Here is a 22227-nt window from a genome sequence, read left to right on the forward strand (position 1 = left end):
ATACCTCCTCCTTGTTTTCTCTTTGAATAGCATCTCTTTGTGATGATTGATTTATGGCTCAGGAGCATTTTAAATTCCCTTTCATCTTGGCTCTGTGAGTCAAGCATAGTTCAACAATTAGAATTAAGTTCTCTTCCTTTCCCTGATATATACTAGAATTCATGAAACAATCATTTTAGTTTATCCAGGGGTAGTTGTTGAGAAGCACTCATGGATCTAAGCAATATCTTTGCTATAAAAATACATGGAAAACGTGACTCTATATAGTGGCTTTTCCAGATAAATGGGGAGGTATGTTGTTGGATTAATTATAAAAACTAAAAAAAGAATACATGCCCATAATAGGTGATTTACTCCTTAGGCAGAACTTCTTCAATCTGAGTGTGTATGGCACAATTGCAAAATTATTCCCTCTATGATACTCCTACTATTTATAGAAGTAGATTGATATGGTGATTGGTAGAGCACAGAACTGGAAGACGATGGTGGAAGATAATGCAGTGTGTATGGTGATGTAACTGATAGAGGAATGTATGAAGGATTTATTCTCTGGAGCCAAGGTCTGAGATATGGCATTGCTGCTTCTATGACATCAGAGGGCACCATGGGCTAACAAATTCTTCTAAAACTCTGAGCTAGAACTGTATTTACCTTTGACTCATTGCATCACTCTGGAACCAACACGAGGCCTTGGCTACCAAGGAATATCTTAGTAGCTTTATCAGAAAAAACTAACAGTGAGAAAAATGTTTTTAATAATGAAAAAGTTATGTTAATACATTCATACAAATTGCAAATTTATCCATTTATGTATAATAAATTTCATAATAAGAAGTTATTCTAATATTTTAATTTAACCCAATCTGTCTTTCCTTAGGATACTGATGACACTTAGTTTTGGTTATTGCATCTGCTTAAAAGCTATCAAACTATTAAACTGCTACTAATAAACTACTATTTAGTGAAACTATGCTCCCACACACAATATAAAAAAAAAATCACTGATTGGATCATTGATTGGTCTTTTGTCAAACAAGCTGACTTTGGAAGTTTCAACATTGAACAAATGTTTAAATGATAAACAATAAAGTCTGCTTTGTAAAGCAACTGTAGACCTTGTACCATTTCTTAGAAACAGGCAGGTTTGATTAGATTTTGTGTGAGGCTTAGAAATCTTGGTCTGATTTTATACAGACCGTATAGCATGAGGGCCTGACATGCCTTCATAAGAGAGCTATTTGCATCTTACATCTTACATAATGTAAGAGTCTTACATTAAGGACTGTGGATTGAGAAATGAAAAGGCAGTGTCATTGAAAATGTTTCATCAGCGTGGCCTGATGCTCTCTGTTGCTTTATTGGTTCTATTTGATCTGATGTGGATGAACTGCTACTGATTTTAGACCTTCAGAACACACTGGAAGAAATATGCAAAATGGAGGAGATGGAGAAAACAGAAAAATCATACAGTGATAATCCCTAAGCCTTACATCAGTCTCTTTTTTCTTTCCCAACCAAACATTTACCCACATGTTCCCTCCTAATGATAGTTTCCTTAATGAAGATTCAGAAGGGATCAGACATCAATATTTAACTGAATCAACCAGGAGAACATACCCATTTTGAAAACTGTAGAGTATGTATTCTATAATCCTGGCTGCTCCTTTCTGAAGCATGAATTGGAATTCTTAATGACCAAGTAAAAATGTTCCTGCTTTTGTTATTTCCCCCTTTTTCTGAATTTTCTTGTATTTGTGGCCAAGGATATCTAGGTCATTAAAGGTTCTCAATATAACTTTGAACTTAGGGAACAAATGCACTCTGGTCCATTACTGGGCGGCAATGGAAACCAAGTATTTGCAGAACATGGTGGTCTTTTATTTAATTCATTGTGTCAGGAAATGTGATTTGTTGTAAGTTTGAGGTCTCCTTGCCATTAAATCTGAAGTAAACTAGACAGAGAACTGTATACATTCAACAAGCCACAAAGACAACAAGAAAACCACATTAGTGAGTGTGTGTGAATGTGCTAAATGCATAACATAAATTAAAGTGTAATGATTATCTTCATATTGTCTTTTTTTTAATATACAAAGGGCAACTCTGAGAGGGAGGTAGTTTTGTTTATAGGATGACTCCCCTGTGAAGAAGTTGCTTTTGAGTTTGGAGTATTTTTGATAGGACTAAGTAAACTCACACACGTTCTGTCTGTACCCCAGGGAGCTAAGGTTTGTGGATGCTGCTGTTCTCCTGAACTGCTCCATTTTACCTCTTCACACTTTACAAGCATAAAACAGTGATGGTCTGAATATGAAGCCTGCCACGCCATCATTACATGTGACATCTATGTAGAAATTAATATTGGACTTACATTGGTGACCTGTTAAAGCGATTTTTGAAATTAGCAACTTCTTGAAAAATAAACAAAATTTCACAATTCAAGGATGGATTTAGTTTCCAGTTAGGAAAAATGCTAGTAGAAGGAGCCACTCAGTTGAAGGTGCTGATATAAGTTCAAAGTTTTAAAAGTTTAGAGATAACATAAAGAAAGCAGGCACATGGACTTAAGTCTGTAACAAAACCTTGACATAAAAATTCTGTTCTTAAAACTGGAAAATCAAGAGTCATCTTGAATAATGACTTGCTACCTCTTATTTACCCACTGTAACATATTTATGCATTTACTCACCAGTCTTGCTTTTGTGCTAGTTTCTTTGTGTTTCAATGGGCAATTCCTTTTGAAAAGATATCTGAGGACGTTTGATTATCCAGATAACAAGTTTAAAATCCAGCTAACTTAACTACTGTAAACTCTAACTGCAACTATTTGTCACTGCTTGTCTCTGAGATGATGAGTTTGAATTCAAATAAAGTGATTGTGATGACTTCAGAGATTTCCCAGACATTCATCGCACCCTGGAAAATAACTGAACACACGGAAACACTTCCCATTCAACTAAATGGACTCCCCACAATGTTTCATCTTAGCCATTAACTGATGGCAAACCTGAACTCAGAGAACAAGAGAACAAGAAACTGGAAAAATGCATTTAAATAATAACAGACTTAGGCAGCCACAGAGAGATGCCTCAGAAAGTTAAGTGCTTGTGCAAATTTCTATAGTTACGTCTGAGGGAAAGTCTGGTAATTAGACAGTATTAACAGAACAGCAAATGAGAACCAGAGGGAAGCACTAGTAACTTCATGGGAAAGAATGAGAGTACCATTTTTTTTTTTTTTTTTGTGTGTGTGTGTGTGTGTGTGTGTGTGTGTGCATACAGTGAGAGTTCCCTAATGCCATCTTACCTTTGTTTTCTGCCTTCAGTTCCTCTGCCATCAAGCTGTCTTGTCGGTTACCAAGCACAAATGCTAGAAACGAGAGGATCAGCGCATCCAAAATTCCAATAATAGCCAGGATGTATGCCCAGCGGACTGAACAAGCCCCAAGAGTGTACTTGTCTGTTTTGTCTCCACACATCCGCTTTACTTCATCTGAATCCCAGCCATCAGGGAAAATCATACAGCCGAGCACAAGGCAGGCAGCTTGAAGAGAGAGAGATAGAGAGGAAAAAAGAAACAACAAAAAGTTAGCATTTTATTTTAGCAAATATTTCCATTGTTGGTCAAACCATTATTTAAAATCCATCTTGAGGTAGACAGCAACAAACCTCATCACTGTTCCACTCTGAGCCCTTGGGGGCACATGTGTGTGTATGTGTGTGTGTGTGTGTATGTGTATGTGTGTCTTCCTGGTAAACTTGAAAGCAGCCCAGCCTCTGTAGCAGAGAGGACTCTGGGAATGTACTTTAGGGTAAGCCCATGCATTCTGAGAGGCTAAGATAGATTGATATATGAGAAAATATAAGAAATTGGATTTTCGGGTACATTTTTGGGGAGGCTTCTATTGCAAATAGACCATTAAGAATTCTAACGCTGCAGAACGGCAATTCAAGGCTGGCTTTGAAGAGCTATGACAGTAGCCAGATAAAGGATTAGGATAACATGGAAAGTACCAGGGTGTGTATTGACTTTGAATCACTGTGAAAAGTACATTGACATTGTGATCCACCCCTATTCCTACAGAAAAGTTTCTTGAAACTATTCTGAACTTGTGCAATACACGCTGATACTTTCTATTCTACTCGCCATTCTAGTTAATTTTTTTTTTTTAAGAGCCGAAAAACACTGTTACTTGATGTGGCACCACAGAGCTTTTATGGAAATTAAGAAACTCAAAAAAATATTTACATTCTATTTCCCAAACATCACTGCTGGAAACATGATTTTTTTATAGAAATATGTTACTTTGAAAATTAAAGAAGATTAGTAGTTATTGTTGCTTCTTTTTATATTTAATTGAATTATTTAGGGGCATATGACTGTATATTTAGATTAGAGCTTTCTGAAGGGGGTGTTTCTTCATTCACTCACTCATCCATTCATTAGCATCTCCTACGGAGTACTAGGCACTGTTCTTGGAGCTAGAGATACAGTGATCAAGAAAAGACACGTGGTTTATCTTTTCATAGAGCTCATGTGATATCAGAAAAACAAACAAATGAAAGACTAAGCATGCAAATAAAATAATTGCAAGTTGTAGTAAGTACTAAGTAGGAAAGACACTAAGAGCTCAGAGAGAAATAAAGGGTAGAAACTTCTTTAGAAAAGGTGGTCAGGTAAGGCCTCTCAAGGGGATGACTTACTGTGTTTGAAAGGCTATAAGGAAATCAGTTACTGCATTGGGCAAAGGATCATGTTGGGGTTACAAGGCAGGTGGGGTCTATACATCATGGCTGGTTATTGTTTCCAAGGTATGTAACTTAAATGCTACACCATGTTGGAGCTCTGTGACTATAAGGGACAAACAATTTCTGAAGCTAGCAAGAGGGGTTGCCATATTACTGTTGCCTTACTGCAACTTAATGAAGAAGACAAACATGGACCCTCCTTTTCTTTTTAAAAATAGGCACATGGACCTACAAGGCAGAGCTGGAGGAAACGGAGACAACAAGCGTGGAAAGTAGAAAGACTTCCTGGGGAAACTTTGCTTCAGTGTTCCACGCTATCTTATAGTAAGTAGTCCAAAACTTCGAGTCACACTCGATTCCTCTCTTTTGCCACACATCCCAAGTGTCACCAATCTTCCCATCTCTACCTATGCAGTATCTGTGCATAGACAGGCACTAATGACACTTCCCTACTTCAACCTTCCTTCCCCTTCCTAGCAAACCCTAACTGCTCCCTGCTTGGAGTTCACCATCATGCTAATTCAGATTCCCAGGGACTGATTAGACTGTTAGACTCAAAACGTTTTGCTGCTGTCCCTTGGGCATTGAAAAATATCCAGGTATTATAGGAGTTTAAAAGCTCCACAACCCAGCCCCCACTTACTTTTCCAACCTCCCCTTTAGACTCTCCACTTCACTGGGGTTGAACCACACATAACCTCAAGTTTTTGGATTTCTCCGTTTTCTCTTCTGCCTGGGGTGTTTACTAGGATTGTGCCTAAAATTCCACTCTTAAATATTTTTTAATACTCAAGCCAAACACACCATTCTCTGCAAAGCAAACCCTCTCAAATTCTTCTTGATCTATAAAACTGTTCTTCCCTGAGAGCTAGATCTTACCTAGAGTATTTGTTGCTTTTCATATTTTTGTAGTTTTTAAATTTATAATGAACAGTCTTTAAGCTTTCTGAGGAAAGACTCTTTGGTCAGTTACCATATCATAGCATCTAAAACAGTTTCCTGCACAAAGTAGGCATTAAAATGGGAAAATGAATAAATAAGTAAATGAGTTGCAATACTTAGACAATACACTCTAAAATATAGTTCATGGAAGTTAATACTATAGTTACCCAAGGTCACCAATCTGATTAAAGATGGATTCATATTTAGGTGACATTTAACAGAAACAACTTGGTAACAACCAGACAACAGATTACAAATACTTGAGATGATTTAAATAAATAATTTAAATGAAGTGAAATTGGTGATTTGAAAATATTTTAAAAAATTTCAGCACTGAGAACCCAACATGCTCTCCAAGGCATTGCCTAAGGAAAATGACCTGTGTATTTTGAAAGCATGTGATTTCCACAAGCAAGATTCACTTTATTTGGGGCAGTGCAGAAGATCTTTGAATCTAAACTATACTTTGGAGAAACACTTCTAAATTAGTTTCAGTATTTTAAATGTTTGTTTTTTTTTACATAGTAAATACTTTTTGTTTTTGATGATATTGGGCATCAAACATAGGGTTTCTTGTATGCTAGCAAGTGCACTACCACTGAGCCACATCCTCAGTCCTTTTTATTTTTTGAGATAGGGTCTCACTAAGTTGCTGAGGCTGGGCTGGAATTTGTGATCCTCTTGCCTCAGCTATTGCTGGGATTACAGGTGTGTAATCCACACCAAGCTAGTAAATACATTTTTATCTGCAAGACAATACTTTCTTATATATATAAAAATGGGGATTACCTGAAGAATAACGTAGGTCACAGTAGAGCTAAAATGAATAGAAATCACGAAATGACCCAAGCTCAGAAAGGTTATTGGGCCTAATAGGACAACTTCACCACAGCAGGGTATTTGTAGAATGGTGACATTAACGAAGACACCTTTGCTCAAGGTCTTTCTGTCCTGAGGGTAGACAATCTTAAAATTTCTATTCCTGGGAACTCTGAGTTATAAACTGAAATGAAAAGAGCTGAGGTAGAATTAACACTCAGAAACTAAAACTAGAGGAAAATATGAATGACAATCCATGGTTCCCTATTTTCAAAGTATATGGCTTGTTCAATAAAATTTTAAGTGAATATGGGAAGATAGATAAAGTAATTTCTAACTATATCTTATGCAAAAGGTATTTTGCTGAAAGTTGTAAATACAGGGATTGAACCCAGGGGCACTCAACTACTAAGCCATATACCCAGCTGGTTTTTGATATTTTATTTAGAGACAGGGTCTTGCTGAGTTGCTTAGGATCTCACTAAATTGCTGAGGCTGGCTTTGAACTTGCGATCCTCCTGCCTCAGCCTCCCAAGCCACTGGGATTACAGATATATACCACCTCGCCTGGCTAAACACAGAATTTTTGAAACACAATATTTATTTTTCACAATCTAAGGAAACTGGATGTTTAAAGACATCTTAAAACTTCACTAACAATGCCAGGATTTTGGGTTCCTGCAGAAAAATATTTAGGTTCATTTAGCAAGGGTAGCCCAAGTCTCCTTTAGGCTACAGGACACTGTAAAATGTCCAGGTTGTCCATCTGTTTCTTGTCAACTTTTCCTTATCATGAGGGATTTGAGCTCTAATTTATCTGATTAGAAAATCTACATAGTTATCTCGTAGGATCAAAACATCCTCACAAATGCATTAAAAACTTTAAAAACGTTATGGCTCTGGCATGAGTTTTCTCTTTTTGATGATGTTCGTCAAACATACATTTTCTTCTCCTGATCCTCCTACTGGACTGTTTTGTTTTGTCTTTGAAAGCAAGTCTCCCAAACTTTAGTATGTTTGATTTAAGCCATTAAAATAGTTCAGACTCTGTTGCTTTCTTCAGAATGGCATGACTATTATCTTCTGCATTAATGCTTGAGTGCTATAATAATTCTGTTTTCTGGCTTTCTATTAACCAGCACCTTTTTTTAACCTGCATGATTTGCATAGCCACTAGAATCTAACAGCTGCTCCCAATCCTGAGAAGTACCTGCAAGATTCCTAGGCTGTCTCAGTCAATGAAAGATTAAATAATATTCCTTTTGGCCTCATAATTATTTCAATTCTTTACAAATTGATCAACTCTCAGAGGTAGCACCAACACTGAACAGTAGAGTAATATGTTTTAGTCAGCCTTTCACTGGTGTGACTAAAGGATCTGACCAGAACAATTTTAGGGGAGAAAAGTTTACTTGAAGGCTCAAGGCTTCAGAGCTCTTAGTCCATAGAAGGCCTGCTCCAGTCTGGGATCAAGGTAAGGCAGAACATCATGGCGGAAGAGTGTGGCAAAGCAGATCACATGATGATCAGAGAGCAGAGACTCTACTTTTCAGATACCAAATATATACCCACAAAGGCATGCCCCCAATGCTCCACCTCCTCCAGCCATACCCTACCAGCCTTCAATTACCACTCAGTTAATCCTTATCAGGGGATTAATTCACTGATTGGGTTAAGGCTCTCAAAACCCAATCATTTCTCCTCTGAACCTCCTTGCATTGTCTCGCAGGTGAGCTTTTGGGGGACACCTCACATCCAAACCATAACAGTATACAAGGCACCAGAACATTTGATTAATTTACACAGGCTATTTCTTGACCACAAGGGTTAATGGAAAATTAGTTCCAATTGAGCTATTAGCCCCAAATGGGTTTCTTATTATAATGCCACCTAGGAAATGATTATCTTCCTTGCAGTTATATATATTCCTTCATCTTGGCAGCAGGTTTCCTGAAAGTATATCAGAGAACATTCTTGAATGCTGAGGAGACATGATCCCTCACAAGCTGGAGGTGAACAGAGAGTGATGAACAGATGGGCTTCCTGTATGCTGCCATGATATCTTCTAATCTAGAATACATAACAAAGGTGTCCTTGTGAGGGTGTCACTGTTGATTTTCATTTCAAGCATGTTCCAAATGGTTAAGAAGCGTTCACTTTCTAAAAGGAAGCCCTGTGCAGAGCCTGCCCATCCCACAATGGGCTCTTCTGAAAGAGTACACAAATGGCTAATGGTTCCCCAGAGCCACTAATTGCCCTGGCATTTTTCTTGCTAAAGAGCTGAATGTAATCTCTGTGGAAAAATCCGCAAACCTTGGTAATTGGGTCTTTCTCCAAAAGAAAATGAAGTAAGATGAAGAAAAGCAACAGGGGGTCTATGACTTGAGTTACTTGGGCCAGCTAATATTGCTGGTCCAACTATCCCAATCAGGGCTTTTAGTGTCGTGAACCTGAGAACTGCTTATTTTTTTTTTTTTTTTGAACAGGAAGAGAAAGTCTAAATTCGTTCTTTATAAAGTCTATGCACTGTTGCACAAAAAGCATGATAAATTGCCTCATGTTGCCGAAGCACTCAAGGGGAACTTGGTGAAAAAAGGAACCTGCATTCACTTGACTCTATCAATTATTCAAGCATACAGTAGTTGAAGAAATTGATGCCAGCAAACGCTGCCAGGCTATGGAGGGGGAACTTTCACACAAGGATTGTTACTCTAAACACCTGGTAAAAGAGATAGACAACTCGTCCTCCTAGCTTCTTCATCAGCTCATGGCTGACAAAATGGAGCAATACGTGTTTTCTGGAAAAAGGTACAACATTTTTGCCTTAGTTTACTTCTAGAAAAATGGAGTCCCTAGATAATCTTGGACATGACCTTCTTATCCTTTAGTGTGTGGTAGAGGAAACAAATGGTGTCTTGAAAAATTTTGGTTTTAAAACCAGTATAATTTTATGGGCATTTAACTTGGGGTCATATCATGAAATATATAACATCCCTTAGATTGATGGGGGGGGTATTAAGAGAAAATATAAATAAACACCGAACTCTCCAAAGAGTTAGAAAGTTGTGTTTGGTGATGAGAAAGTCTCTCTATTCTGCCAAGCTACTCATTTGCCTGAAGAAGCACATAGTGCTGAGTGTGAAAACCTGGATCATGGTGGTAAGCAGATGATTAAAAGTCCATCCAGACATGCATGGATGAGCCATATAGTAAGTGAAGAAATATATTTTACGGAATATGATACCAAACAAGTGGGAAAATGCTTACTTGCTAATCTGCCCAAGTTTGAGGGTTAATAGCCAAATATAATGAAAATCAGAATTTAGGATGTAAAAAGTTAAATGTAGCTCTGGTCTCTAAGCACTGCTAGATGACCTTTGATATAGACTAGGGTCCAAAGTCCTTGAAATACTGACACTCTGGGGTCAGGCTCTGCCTTTTATAATGACTTACTTTTGGGAAGACTCACTCTAGGAGACCAGTACTCCCTTTCTAGGGCAGGTCCCCCATGACCCTAGGCCTTTCCCTAGACCCCATCTCTTAACAAGTTCTACTCTGACATCACCACACTGGGGGCCAAGCCTCCAAAACGTGAATACATAGCACTGTCCAAGACTAGGAAGATAAGCATGCCTAATTCTGAGATACAGGTGAGGAAGTTCGTTTGGCCAAAGGATTTTATAATTTAGCCTTTCTTATAATAAAGGAACTAGTTTGATTTCCATCTGCCAGCTCCTTACTATCTCTCAGCTGGCTCATACCTCAGGAAGAGGGATAGAGGATTGGCCATTCTTTGTTTCTTTGGCAACATTGATTTTATTTATTACTATTATTTTTACATATGAATAAACGAAGATGCAGAAATTTTAAATAGCTTACTCAATACAAAGCCCCCTTGTTGTAGAACCAGGATTTGAACTTGACTCTGCTATAATCCTCCACATGTACACAATAACGGTGCATGTGAAGTCACTTTAGACTATTGATTTTGGTACTCAGAACAGATAGAATCTTGGCAGGCTTATCATCGCTTTGGATATTTATAATTAGAAATTTATTTGAGTGTGACAACTACTAAAATGAAAGTGACACTTAAAAGCTGTTAGTTTTTAATGTATAAATATTTCTTTTGTTTGCACTAGTATTTCACCTAGTCAGAATTTCATCTTATATGTAATGCTGAGAACATTAAATTCATTATAAATTCTAAACATATGAACTGGGAATTAAAGAGTTTTTGTTATATAAATGTATAAATAGAGTATATTTAGTTTTGTACACATTTTACAAGAAAACACATCTCTTTTTTTTTTTTTTTGGCTTGATTTTTTGGCTTGATATTTTAAGTTGGCTATGCATAAGCCAAATATTTTTTTTCCACCTACCATAGGCATGTTTTTATTTTACTTCTAAAAAATTGGTTATTCTCACTTATATGTGTCAGTAGAATCCATTTTGATAAAATTATACAAGCATGGAACATATATTATTTTAATTAGGCCCTCACTCTTGTAGTGGGGCATGATGGTGGGGTTTACTTAGGTATTTTCATATGTGTAAGAGGTATATATTCCTGTTAAGATTGCACATGCTTGTCTGTCTATGTGTGCATGTGTGTACTTTATTAACATATATATATATATATATAATATGTGTGTATGTATATATATATATATATACATAAATATATGCTTACTTGAATGTGTGTGTGTATATATATTTATACACACACACTTACTTGAATGTAGAATAATTTCTGCTTTGGATAAAAATAGACACAAATCAATAAGGTTCTTATTTTGTTTTAATGAGGCTATTTCTTTAAACTATTCTTTTAACTAGTTTCTTTGGATGATAATTAACATAGTTTTAATGGAAATTTCAATAATTACAATACTGAACATATTGGCAGGTCACAAACGTGTCTGAAATTTGTAGGAGAGGTCTTGGCTTAGGTGTATTTCCATGTGCTTAAATCTGTACTGCATCCCAGACATAATATTTTTTTAAAAATAAATATCATTATGTATATTTAAGGCATACAACATGATAATTTAAGATACATGCGTATGGTAAAGTTGTTGCTACAGTGGAATAAATGAACAGATCCATCATCTCACATCTATAGTTATTTTTCCTCTTTGTGGCAAGAACAGCAGGGGCAGAAATCACTCATTTAGCAAAAATCCCCCAAATGGTATTATTAACTATAATCCTAGTGACTCTTGATTTGTTTATCCTACATATTTGCTATTTTGTATACTTTCACCAGCATATTCCCGTTTTTCTCCTTCCTTCCACCCCAATTTTCAGGTAAATACTGTTTTATTCTCTAGATTCCACATAAAAGTGAGATCATGCAATATTTTTCTTTTTGTGTCTGGATTATTTCACTTAGCATAATATCCTTCGGCTCCATCTGTGTTGCACTCAATGGCAGGATTCCTTTCTTTTTAAGAAGCTGAGTAATATTTCACTGTTTAACACACTACAGTTTCTTCATCCATTCATCCACTGATGGATACCTAGGTTGTTTCTCCATCTTGGTTACTGTGACTAATGCTGCAATTAACATGGGAATTCAGGGGTCTTTACAAGGTGATGATATCATTTCTTTTGAGTGTATACCCAGAAAACGGATTACTGTGCCACAAGGAAGTTCTGTTTTTAATTTCTTTAGGAACCTCCATTGTGTTTTCCATATGGCTGCACCAAGCTACATTCCCACTAATACTGTGCAAGGGTTCTTTTTTCTCCACACTCTCACCAACACCTGTTATCTCTGGTGTTTCTGATAATTGCTATCCTCAAAGGTTAGCAGGATGTCATGATGGTTTTGATTTTTATTTCCCTGATAATTAATGATGTTGAGCACCTTTTCATGTATCTGTTGGCCATTTTTATGTCATCTTTGAAAAAATGTCTATTTAAATCTTTTGCCTATTTTTAAATTGGGTTACCCGTTTTCTGGCTGTTGAGTTGCATGAGTTCTTCATAGATCATAGATATCAACTCTGTATTTGATGTTTTTTGCAAATATTTTTTCCCACTCTGTGGATTTGCCTTTTCATTTTGTTGATTGTTTCCATTACTGTACAGAAGCTTTTGATGTAATTCTATTTTTAAACTTACTTTGGTTATATAAGCTTTTGGTATGACATCCAAGAAATCATTGCCAAAGCCAATGTCAGGCTTTTCCTTCTAAGAGTTTTATGATTTCAGATCTTACATTTAGGTCTTTTATCTATTTTGAGTCTTTTTTTTTTGTGAGATAAAGATCCAATTTCGTGCTTTTGCATGTGGAAATCCAGTTTTCCCAGCATCATTTATTAAAGAGACTAGCCTTTCCCCTTTGTGTTCTTTTGGCGCTCCTGGTGAAAATTAATTGACCATCTATGTTTAGTTTTATTTCTGGGCTCTCTATTCTGTTCTACTGGGCTTATGAGGACACAGGATGTCAAGAGAAGAAAAGACCATTTTCCTCCAAGGCCATACATACAGGACCCTGTGTGGTGCACCTGTCACCATTCTCCCAGCAATATCTGCTCCAGCCAGGATAATACCCAAAGCAAAGGAGTTCTTCATGAGACTCTAGACCACCCCCGTGTGCCATAACCATAACTTTATTTGTAAACCAGAGAGCCCAGTTCCAGACTATTGAGTGGATACCCCTAATTTACCTTATGTTATTAATATTTAGTAGTAAATTTGATTTCAATTGATGTTCCATACACATATTATGAGAAATAATTGCACTTATAAAAATAATTCATGAGCTAACTAAATGTTTTTCTGCACAGGAGATACAAAAAGGGTGGCATATTCACTCTCTGCCTTGACTAACCACAGGACATAAGGAAAGTCACTGTAGGATGAAGTTAGGTAAGGTCAGAAATCTTGTACCAATCTGGCTACCAGCATTTCAATTCTTAGTATGGGTGCTGACCATAGGAGAAATATAATTCCTTCTCTCAAGCCCCAAAGAATCCCTGAAAACAGCATACCCATATCTAGTCACTTTCCTAAAATAGAATGTGATCCTTAATACAGCATTTCCCACCTTAATTCTATTTTGTTGTGGTGAGAACATTTAACATTAGATCTACACCCTAAACAAAATTTAAAAAAAATTTAGTTGTAAATGGACACAATACCTTTTCATTTATTTATTTGTTTTTATGCAGTGCTAAGGATCCAACCTAATGCCTCACATGTGCTAGGCGAGCGCTGTACCACTGAGTTACAACCCAGCCCTAAACTAATTTTTAAATGGCTAGCTAAGCACAATATTGTTCTGTGGATCTCTGAATTTTCCCTCTTGTTTAAATGGAATTTTATGCCCATTGGTTAGTAATTTCCTCATTTCTCCTCCCCGCTCGGCCCCTGGCAGTTATCATTGCACTCTAATCTTATGAGTTTGACTAGTTTAGACGTCTCAGGTAAGTGGGATTATGCAGTATTTGTCATTGTCTGACTGGATTATTTCACGTAGTGTAATGTCCTCAAATTTCACGCATATGGTAAATCTCAGGATTTTCTTTTTTTAAGGATAGATAATATTCCATGGTATGTATATATTACGTTTTCTTTATCCACTCATCAGTCCATGGGAATTCAGGTTGTTTTTATATCTTGGTTATTGTGAATAGTGCTGTGCTGAACATAGGAGTGTTAATATCTCTTTGGGATCTTCATTTCAATTCTTTTGGATGAATCCAAGGAATGGGATTGCTAGATCATATGATAATTCTTGTTTTCCTATTTTGAGAAACCTCCATACTGTTTTCCACAGTGGATGCACCATTTTGCAATCCTCACTAACACCTTTCCCCCTCTTGTTTTTGTTTTTTTTGGTACTGGGGATTGAACTCAGGGATACTCAACCACTGAGTCACATTTCCCAGCCCTTTTTGTATTCTTATTTAGAGACAGGGTCTCACTAAGTTGCCTAGTGCCTTGCTTTTGCTCAGTCTAGCTTTGAACTTGTGATCCTCTTGCCTTAGCCTCCTGAGCCTCTGTGATCACACATGTGTACCACCGCACCCTGCACCCCCTCTTTTTTGACAGTAGCTATTCTAATGTATATGAGGTAGCATCTTATTGTAGTTTTGATTTGCATTTTCATGATGATTAGTAACATTCAGAATATTTTCATATACCTATTGGTTAGTTGTATGTTTTCCTTTGAGGAATGTATATTTAATGTTTTTAGCCCACTTAAAAATCACTTTGTTTTTGTTTTTGTTTTGTTTTTTGCTATCAGGTAGTAGGAGATTCTTAGACTTTTTGGAAATTAACCTAGTGTTAGATATATGCTTGGAAAATATTTTCTGCTATTATATAGGTTGCCTTTTCATTCTGTTGATTGTTTTTCTTTACTGTGCAGAAGCTCTTTAGTTTGATTTGTCTCATTTGTCTATTTTGAGTTTTTTTTTTTTTTTGGCCTATGTTTTTGGTGTTTTTAGTTGACCATAGACGTATAGATTTATTTGGGGGCTCTCTATTCTCTTGCATTGGCCTATATGTCTAGTACTATTATTTTTTAAGTTATTTGGTTTTGTAATATGTTTTGAAATCAGGAAGTATGATGCATTAATTTCTTTCTTCAGACTGATTTGGCTATTTGGGGTCCTTTGTGATTCCATATGAATTGTTTCACCCTCTTCTATTTCTGTAAAAAATGCCATTGGGATTTTGATAGGAATGGCATTGAATCTGCAGCTTACTTTGGATAGTGTGAACTTTCTTACAATATGAAGTCTTCTAATTCATGAACATGGGCTATCTTTCCATTTGTTTTTATTTTTCTTAATTTCATCAATAATTTATGGTATTTAATGTAAGTCTTTTACCTCCTTAGTTAAGTTTATTCCTAAGAATAACCTTTTTGGTGCTATTATAAATAAGGTGGTTTTCCTTATCTTCTTTCCAAACAGTTCATTGTTAGTGTACATAAACATAATTGATTTTTGTATGTTGATTTAGTATCCTATAACTTTACTGAACTTAATAGTTTTAACAATTTTTTTTTGTTTTGGTGGAGTCATTAGGATTTTCTATCTATAAGAGAATGTCATCTGCAAAAAGGACAATTTTACTGTTTCCTTTCTAATTCAGATACCTTTTTATTTTTTCTTCTTTCTTAACTGCTTGGGCTAGGACTTCCAGTACACTGGTGAATTTTAGCAAACATTTAAAGAAAATTAATGTCTAATCCTTCTCAAACTTATTTTAAAAATCAAAGAAGAGGGAATACTTCCAAACTCATTTTGTAAGAACAGTGTTACTTTGATGTTAAAGCCAAACAAAAACACCACAAAAAATAGAAATTTGAAGCCAATATCCCTGATGAATCTAGATGAAAAAATCCTCAACAAAATTCTGACAAACTAAATGCAAAAGCATATTAAAGGGACCATATACATTGCCACATAGGATTTATCTGTGATGCAAGGATGATTCAACACAAAAAAAATCAATTAATGTGGGCTGGGGCTATATAGCTCAGTGGCAAATGTAAAAATAGCACCATGTAAAAATAAATAAAGGCATTCTGTCCATCTATATGTACAAAAATTTTTTAAAAATTAAAAAAATCAATTAACATGAAATACTACAATAACAAATAATGTTTAAAATTGCATAATCTTCTCAATATATGAAGAAAATATGTTTGACAAAATTAAACACCCTTTAATGATAAATATATATATATATATATATATATATATATATGAATATAGATGCAAAAATTCTCAACAATTGAGAAATAGAGCAAGATTGCCCCCAACATGATAAAGGTCACAGGTGAAAAGTTCACGGCAGACATCACACTCAATGCAGTAAAGCTGAAAGCTTTACTTCCAAGATCAGGAACAAGGTAAGGATACCCATTCTTGCTTTAAATTCCACATATACTTAAAAGTAATATTTTAATGCTTTCAAAACTTCAAATGGCAAAAACTGTTTAAGAAAAACACAGAGCAAAATAAATGTTGCATACTATAGACATTGGAAGTGGAACTAAGCTTCAGGAAAATGAGTCCTTGCTTAAAATACACTCATAAAGGAAAGACTACTCAAGAGAACCCCAGACTCACACATTCACATATTTTAACAGGCACCTAAGTTTCCACACAATTTAGTCTCTCTCTTTGTCTCCTCCTGTGTGTGTATGCCCCCATTCTGATCCTCATACAGTTTTAAGAACAGTTGTATAAGCAATGGAGTTGCAGTTGCAATTTTTTTTTTTTTGCAGAGGAGGGTTGTAGTATCACTTAGGGCAGCCATGATCTAGCCTAGGCACTGAATTTTATTTATTTTTTTACTTGGTTGTTTGTTTTACCATATTGAAAGTGCAGAACAGCGGCTTTGGTTCAGGATTACAAAATCTCGAAGCTGAAAGTTCTTATGTTTGTTCCTTCCCTCTTTGGTGTCATTTCCTCTCTCCAATCTCCTCACCTCTTAGATGTTTCAGATCAAGGTTATAAGGACCCCCATGTGACTTAGTTATTGCATACAAAACAACTGCTAAAGGAAAAGATTGCCAAGGAAAATTATTTGATTTTTTTTTTTAAAAATTGTTGCTCCCTTTTCTCATCAGACATGTCTTACATTTTTTAAAGGCTTCCACGCTTTTTGCTGCTCCTTAAAAAAATTATCCAGACTTTAAAAATTTGAGATGGACTATGGCCGATCTATGGTAAGATCTTCCCGTAACGTGTGTTTGTTGAGAATGCTGGTGTATTAGAACGAGGCACTGTCCCCAGAGAAACTGAATTGGAAGAGGCAATAGGTTTTTAAAAAAGGTTTGGACAAAAATCACGTCAAGAGAGGGTAAAAGGAGTCAGCATGCTAAATGTTCTGTCAAAAGATTTTCACACATCTTTCAACTTCAAATTCTAACAGCAGTAGCCCAAAGTTTATAGATAAAGCCTCGACCAGTATGACATTCAGAGAACAATGCCTCAGTCGGTACAATGTGTTCCTTTGACTAAAACGAAATTTCATCCAGTCTTAACAAGCCAGTGAAATGTCCAGAAGGTGATTTTGCTTTGAAAATGGGACCCAGAGTTGTCTCAGCCTGATAGGACTGACAGAGGCTTTGGAAACTAAGCAGGGAGCTCGAATTTGTTTTCTGTGTGTGGTGGGCTTTCCTTCTCTTGGGGCTCTATGTTTTCATCCTTTTAACTATGGGCCCAGGTTCCTTCTTGGCATTTATAAGTCTATTGTGATTCATTCACCACTTTACAACAGAGACTGGGGTATGCTGATGGAAAGATAGACTGGGATGATCTAAAGCATTTTAAATTCCAAGATGCTGCTCATTTGAATTATTGATAAATTCAGAGGATCTGAATTCTTGTTGGAGAGCAATGTATAACAATGAGCAGAGCTTAGAGTTTCTAAGTGGAAATCGAGGGCATCTAGAGCAGCCATGATCTGGGCTTTGGTCTGGATTACTTAACTTGGCCACAGCTCTGGGGAATAAAAAGAATATGAAATACATTGTTCATCCTCCAACCCTGCCTACTCCCCCTCTCTGACAAGTTGGTTTTTACATACAAAAGAACTATCATTTGTGAAAACTGTGGTTTTTGTTGATTTTAAAAAGTCAAACCCAATCTAGGTTAAAATTTTCCTCAATTGTTCACAACTACTGTGGAAGCAACCTAGATGACCTTCAATTGATAATGGATAAAGAAACTGTGGTATATATACACAATGGAATATTACTCAGTCAGCATTAAAAGAGAATAAAATTTTGGCATTTGCAGGTAAATGGATGGAGTTGGAGAATGTCATGCTAAGTAAAATAAGCCAATCCCAAAAAACCAAAGGCCAAATGTTTTCTCTGATAAGTGGATGCTGATCCATAATGGGGCGGAGCGGGAGGGGAATGGGAAAAATGGAGGAACTTTGATTGGGCAAAGGGAAGGGACAGGTGGAGAAGGGGCATGGTGGCAGGAAAGACGGTGGAATGAAATGGATATCATTACCCCAGGTACATGTATGACTACACATATGGTGTGACGCGGTATCATGTACAACCAGAGAAATGAAAAGTTGTGCTGCAATTATGTACAATGAATCAAAATGCATTCTGCTGTCATATATACCTAATTGAAATCAATAAATTAATTAATAAAAAAATTTCCAGAATGGAGGTTTCAGATACAGATATGATGAATAAGGAAAATGGAAATACACATGCAAATGTAAAGATACATTGATGATGTAAAAGAATGGCTCATTAGTGATGCTATTTTTTAAAAAAATTTTTTAGATGTTGATGAACCTTTCTTTTATTCATTTATTTATATGTGATACTGAGACTTGAACCCAGTGTCTCACACATGCTAGGCAAGCGCTCTACCACTGAGCCACCACCCCAGCCCTGATGCTATTTTTTTTTAAAAAACTAAAGAATAAACAAACAAAATAATTTTTTCCTCAATTGTAATGTGTATTCATTTTTTATTACTGCTGAAAAAAATCACCACAAATTTAGTAGCTTTAAACAAACATGTAATATTTATTGTTCTGTAGATTGGAACTATAACATGGGTCTCAGGCAGCTAAAAATCAAGGTGCTGGTAGGACTACTTTCTGGAAGCTCAAGGGAACAATCTATTTTTTTGTCTTTCTTGAGTTTTAGAGGCTGCTTGTATTCCTTACATGGCTCCTTTCTATCTTCAAAGCTAGAGATGGTGGATATTATGGGCTGAATGTTTTTATCTCTCCAAAATCCATACATTGAAATCTAACCCCAGTGTTTTGGTATTTGGGGTGCAAAATTTGGCAGGCAATTAGGTCCGAGGGTAAAGCCCTTATGAATGGGATTAATGCCTTTGTAAAAAGAAGCCAGAAAGTAAGTTTCTGTTCTCTGTCATACAATGAGAAGACAGCCATCCTCAAACCAGGAAGTGGACCCTCAACAGACACTGGATCTTCTGACAAGGTGATTTCAGACTTTCCAGCCTCCAGAAATATGAGAAATAAATTTATGTAGTACCCAGCCTAAGGTACTGTTATAGAAGCCCAATTGGACTAAGATAACGAGTAGAGTTCTCTTCATATATCCTCTCTATTCTCTCTTCTGCCTCTGTGCCTTTCAGGTATTTCTGCTGGGTCTTCTCAGCTTGCATCATAATTCTTTCCCAATTTCCTGATTAGCTGCATGGTTTATTATTGGGACCAACATTTGATCTTAATTGGAGCCTGCTTGTTATGTGTCTTGATATTTTGCCTCTGATTGTGTTATGGGAGCCTTAACCCAATTGGTGAATTAATCCCCTGATAGGGATTAATTGAGTGACTAAGGGTTGGTAGGGTGTGGCTAGTAGTGTCTCTGCTTTCTGATCATCATGTGAGATGCTTCTTTCTACCACACTCTTCCACCATGATGTTCTGCCTCACCTCAAGCCCCAAGGAATGGAAGTGGCTGTCTTGAGCCCAGAAATAAACTTTTTCCATCTCTAAAATTGTTCTGGTGAGTCTTTTAGTCACAGCAGTGGAAAAGCTAATACAGCCTCATTCTGGCTGTGTAAGTTGTTTTTGCTAAACTCTTAAAGGCAAGTTTGAGTCATGTTTCAAGAGAACGGGTCACTTTGATGGAAAGCAAGTGATATGAGGAAAAGCAGTGGCTGGGGCCTTCTTTTTGCAGACTTAATCCTCTGCTTGTCCACCCCTCTCCCTTGGTATTGCTTTCAGCTGGAATCCAGATTAACTTTGGAATCCGTTAGGCTACTGACTATTCCCATTAGTGACTCTGTTTAAGTTCAGTCTTGCTGGATCCAGCATTTTCCCTTTTGACATCCATCTGAGTTGCAGCTCACAGCTCCAGTCCTATAGAGAATATCACCAAAGACTATTTGGATCCAGTCTCTCTTGAAATATGGGTGATCACAACATGAATCCTCTGATGTTTGTAGAGCACTGGTGCTAAATCCATTTTCTGACCCTTGCCATTTGATCAGTTTGGAAGTTTGAACAAGGGTATGTATGGGTCCTCTGTCCTTATCTCTAGTAACTAACGCACTCAACCCGTGGTCCAACTTTTGCACTTCTAAACATGAAGACAAGCAATGTATTGGGAGGTCCAGATGTACATGTTTTATGTTAGCTATGGGTCTAGTATGTAGGATGAACTCAATATCTCGTTCTAACCCACTATTTTCATATTATCCATGCTCATGCCTAGACAATAATGACATTGTCATTTTATATAAAGTTAGACTCATCATTTAGTGTCCTAGAGTCTGGAAACCCTAGTGAGATTATTAGTTTGAACAAATGTTGAAGAAAACAAAAAATATTGTGATGGAAATTAATAAAACTAGTAGTACCTTCATTTTCCTAAAATATATTAAGAATGCAAAGCTAATAGCAAACATTTATTGAGAATTTACTATGTGCTAGGCACTCTTCTAAATGTCTTATATGAATCAACTGGTTTAAACCTCATTACAACCTTATAAGGTGGATATTATTATTATTATTACCCTATTTTATAGAAAATGAAATAAGAATAAGTACCCTGCTTGTTAGTAGGTGAGTTGCTATGGATAGTCGCTGCTCTCCCTTCTGTTAACCATTATATAATTATAGAATATAATTTTTACTATCTAAGAACCAATAAGACTAATGTAGATAATCTGAGGCAAAGGACTGGTTTATGATTTTATTAATCATGGTCAATAATTAAGATCAAAACAGGCTGGAAAAAATGCAAAAACTAGTCTCACCAACAAATATTTGTATTACAGGACATGGCTAGAAGCCTATTACTGAGAAATAGTCTTGTGAATACTGGAGTTCCCACAAACTTTAAGAAATGGGCCAACTTATCTTAAAGTATTGACATTCTGAGTTGTCAAAATGACACCTCTAGAAATAACTGGCAGCAAAATCCCAGTAAACTGAAATGCAGAAACTTCATCGATTTCTGTTGTTGTTGAACTTTAGAGTTATATATTCCCAGTTAAGGGAATTCTTGTCAGCGACTGATGAGAGTCTTAAGAGGTGCATTTTTTTTGAATGGCCAGATGTAAAATGATTTTACATATCCTTGGCAAATAGCCTCTTCAGGCAGGCAACTATTATTTATGCCCAGGTCCTGGGGTGGTAGTGATTAAGACAAATCTAAGTCCTTCTCTCAAGGGTCTTATAGTCTGAAAAGGTACCCAGAATAACTGCTGCAATGAATAACAACATGGGGAAAACAGGGAGAAAAAGGCAGTTGTGTGCAAGTGAACATATAATCTTAAATGTCCAATCTATGCTGCAGAACCCAACATTTTACTCCAAGGGAATATTTAACCTTTTCAACCCCAGAACATTATTCTTTCAACCAGATCCAAGAACTGGAAGAGATCTGGGGCTGACAGTTGGATAATAGAAGTAAATAAATAGTATGTATGTTTGTATGGGTATGATTATTTAATTATAGTACATACATAATAAAATATAAGTGTGACTCTGTTAAGAATAGGAAGGTAACTGGTATCAACAAAAAAACATGGAGTAGAATTTAAAACTGCTGTGAAGAACAAAAGGTATTTCTTTTTAAAGCTAAAAATTAATTGGAGCTTGGTTTATAGTCTCAAACTGAAGAGGTCTGGGGATGTCTCTTTTATCTTAATAGGGATTCAAACGCAAGCCCTCTACATCATCAATAGTGTTTAATTCATCTCTTCTATTGGATGTACAGTAAATA

At 36.3% G+C, this 22227-nt stretch overlaps 1 protein-coding gene across 1 annotated transcript in view; it reads right to left on the bottom strand.

The window, feature by feature from the left end:
• Positions 1 to 2984: 2984 nt before the first annotated feature.
• The window catches only part of Lhfpl3 (LHFPL tetraspan subfamily member 3), a 357423-nt gene continuing 338180 nt past the window's right edge, over positions 2985 to 22227 (bottom strand). The window contains exons 2-3 of the mRNA XM_077796429.1: positions 3280 to 3543; positions 2985 to 3007 (exon numbers count right to left, since the gene is read on the bottom strand). Coding sequence (XP_077652555.1) covers positions 2985 to 3007; positions 3280 to 3543 — 287 coding nt within the window. The remainder of the gene's footprint in view (positions 3008 to 3279; positions 3544 to 22227) is intronic.

Source organism: Urocitellus parryii, chromosome 3 (assembly GCF_045843805.1).
Source record: "Urocitellus parryii isolate mUroPar1 chromosome 3, mUroPar1.hap1, whole genome shotgun sequence".
Taxonomy (NCBI): domain Eukaryota; kingdom Metazoa; phylum Chordata; class Mammalia; order Rodentia; family Sciuridae; genus Urocitellus; species Urocitellus parryii.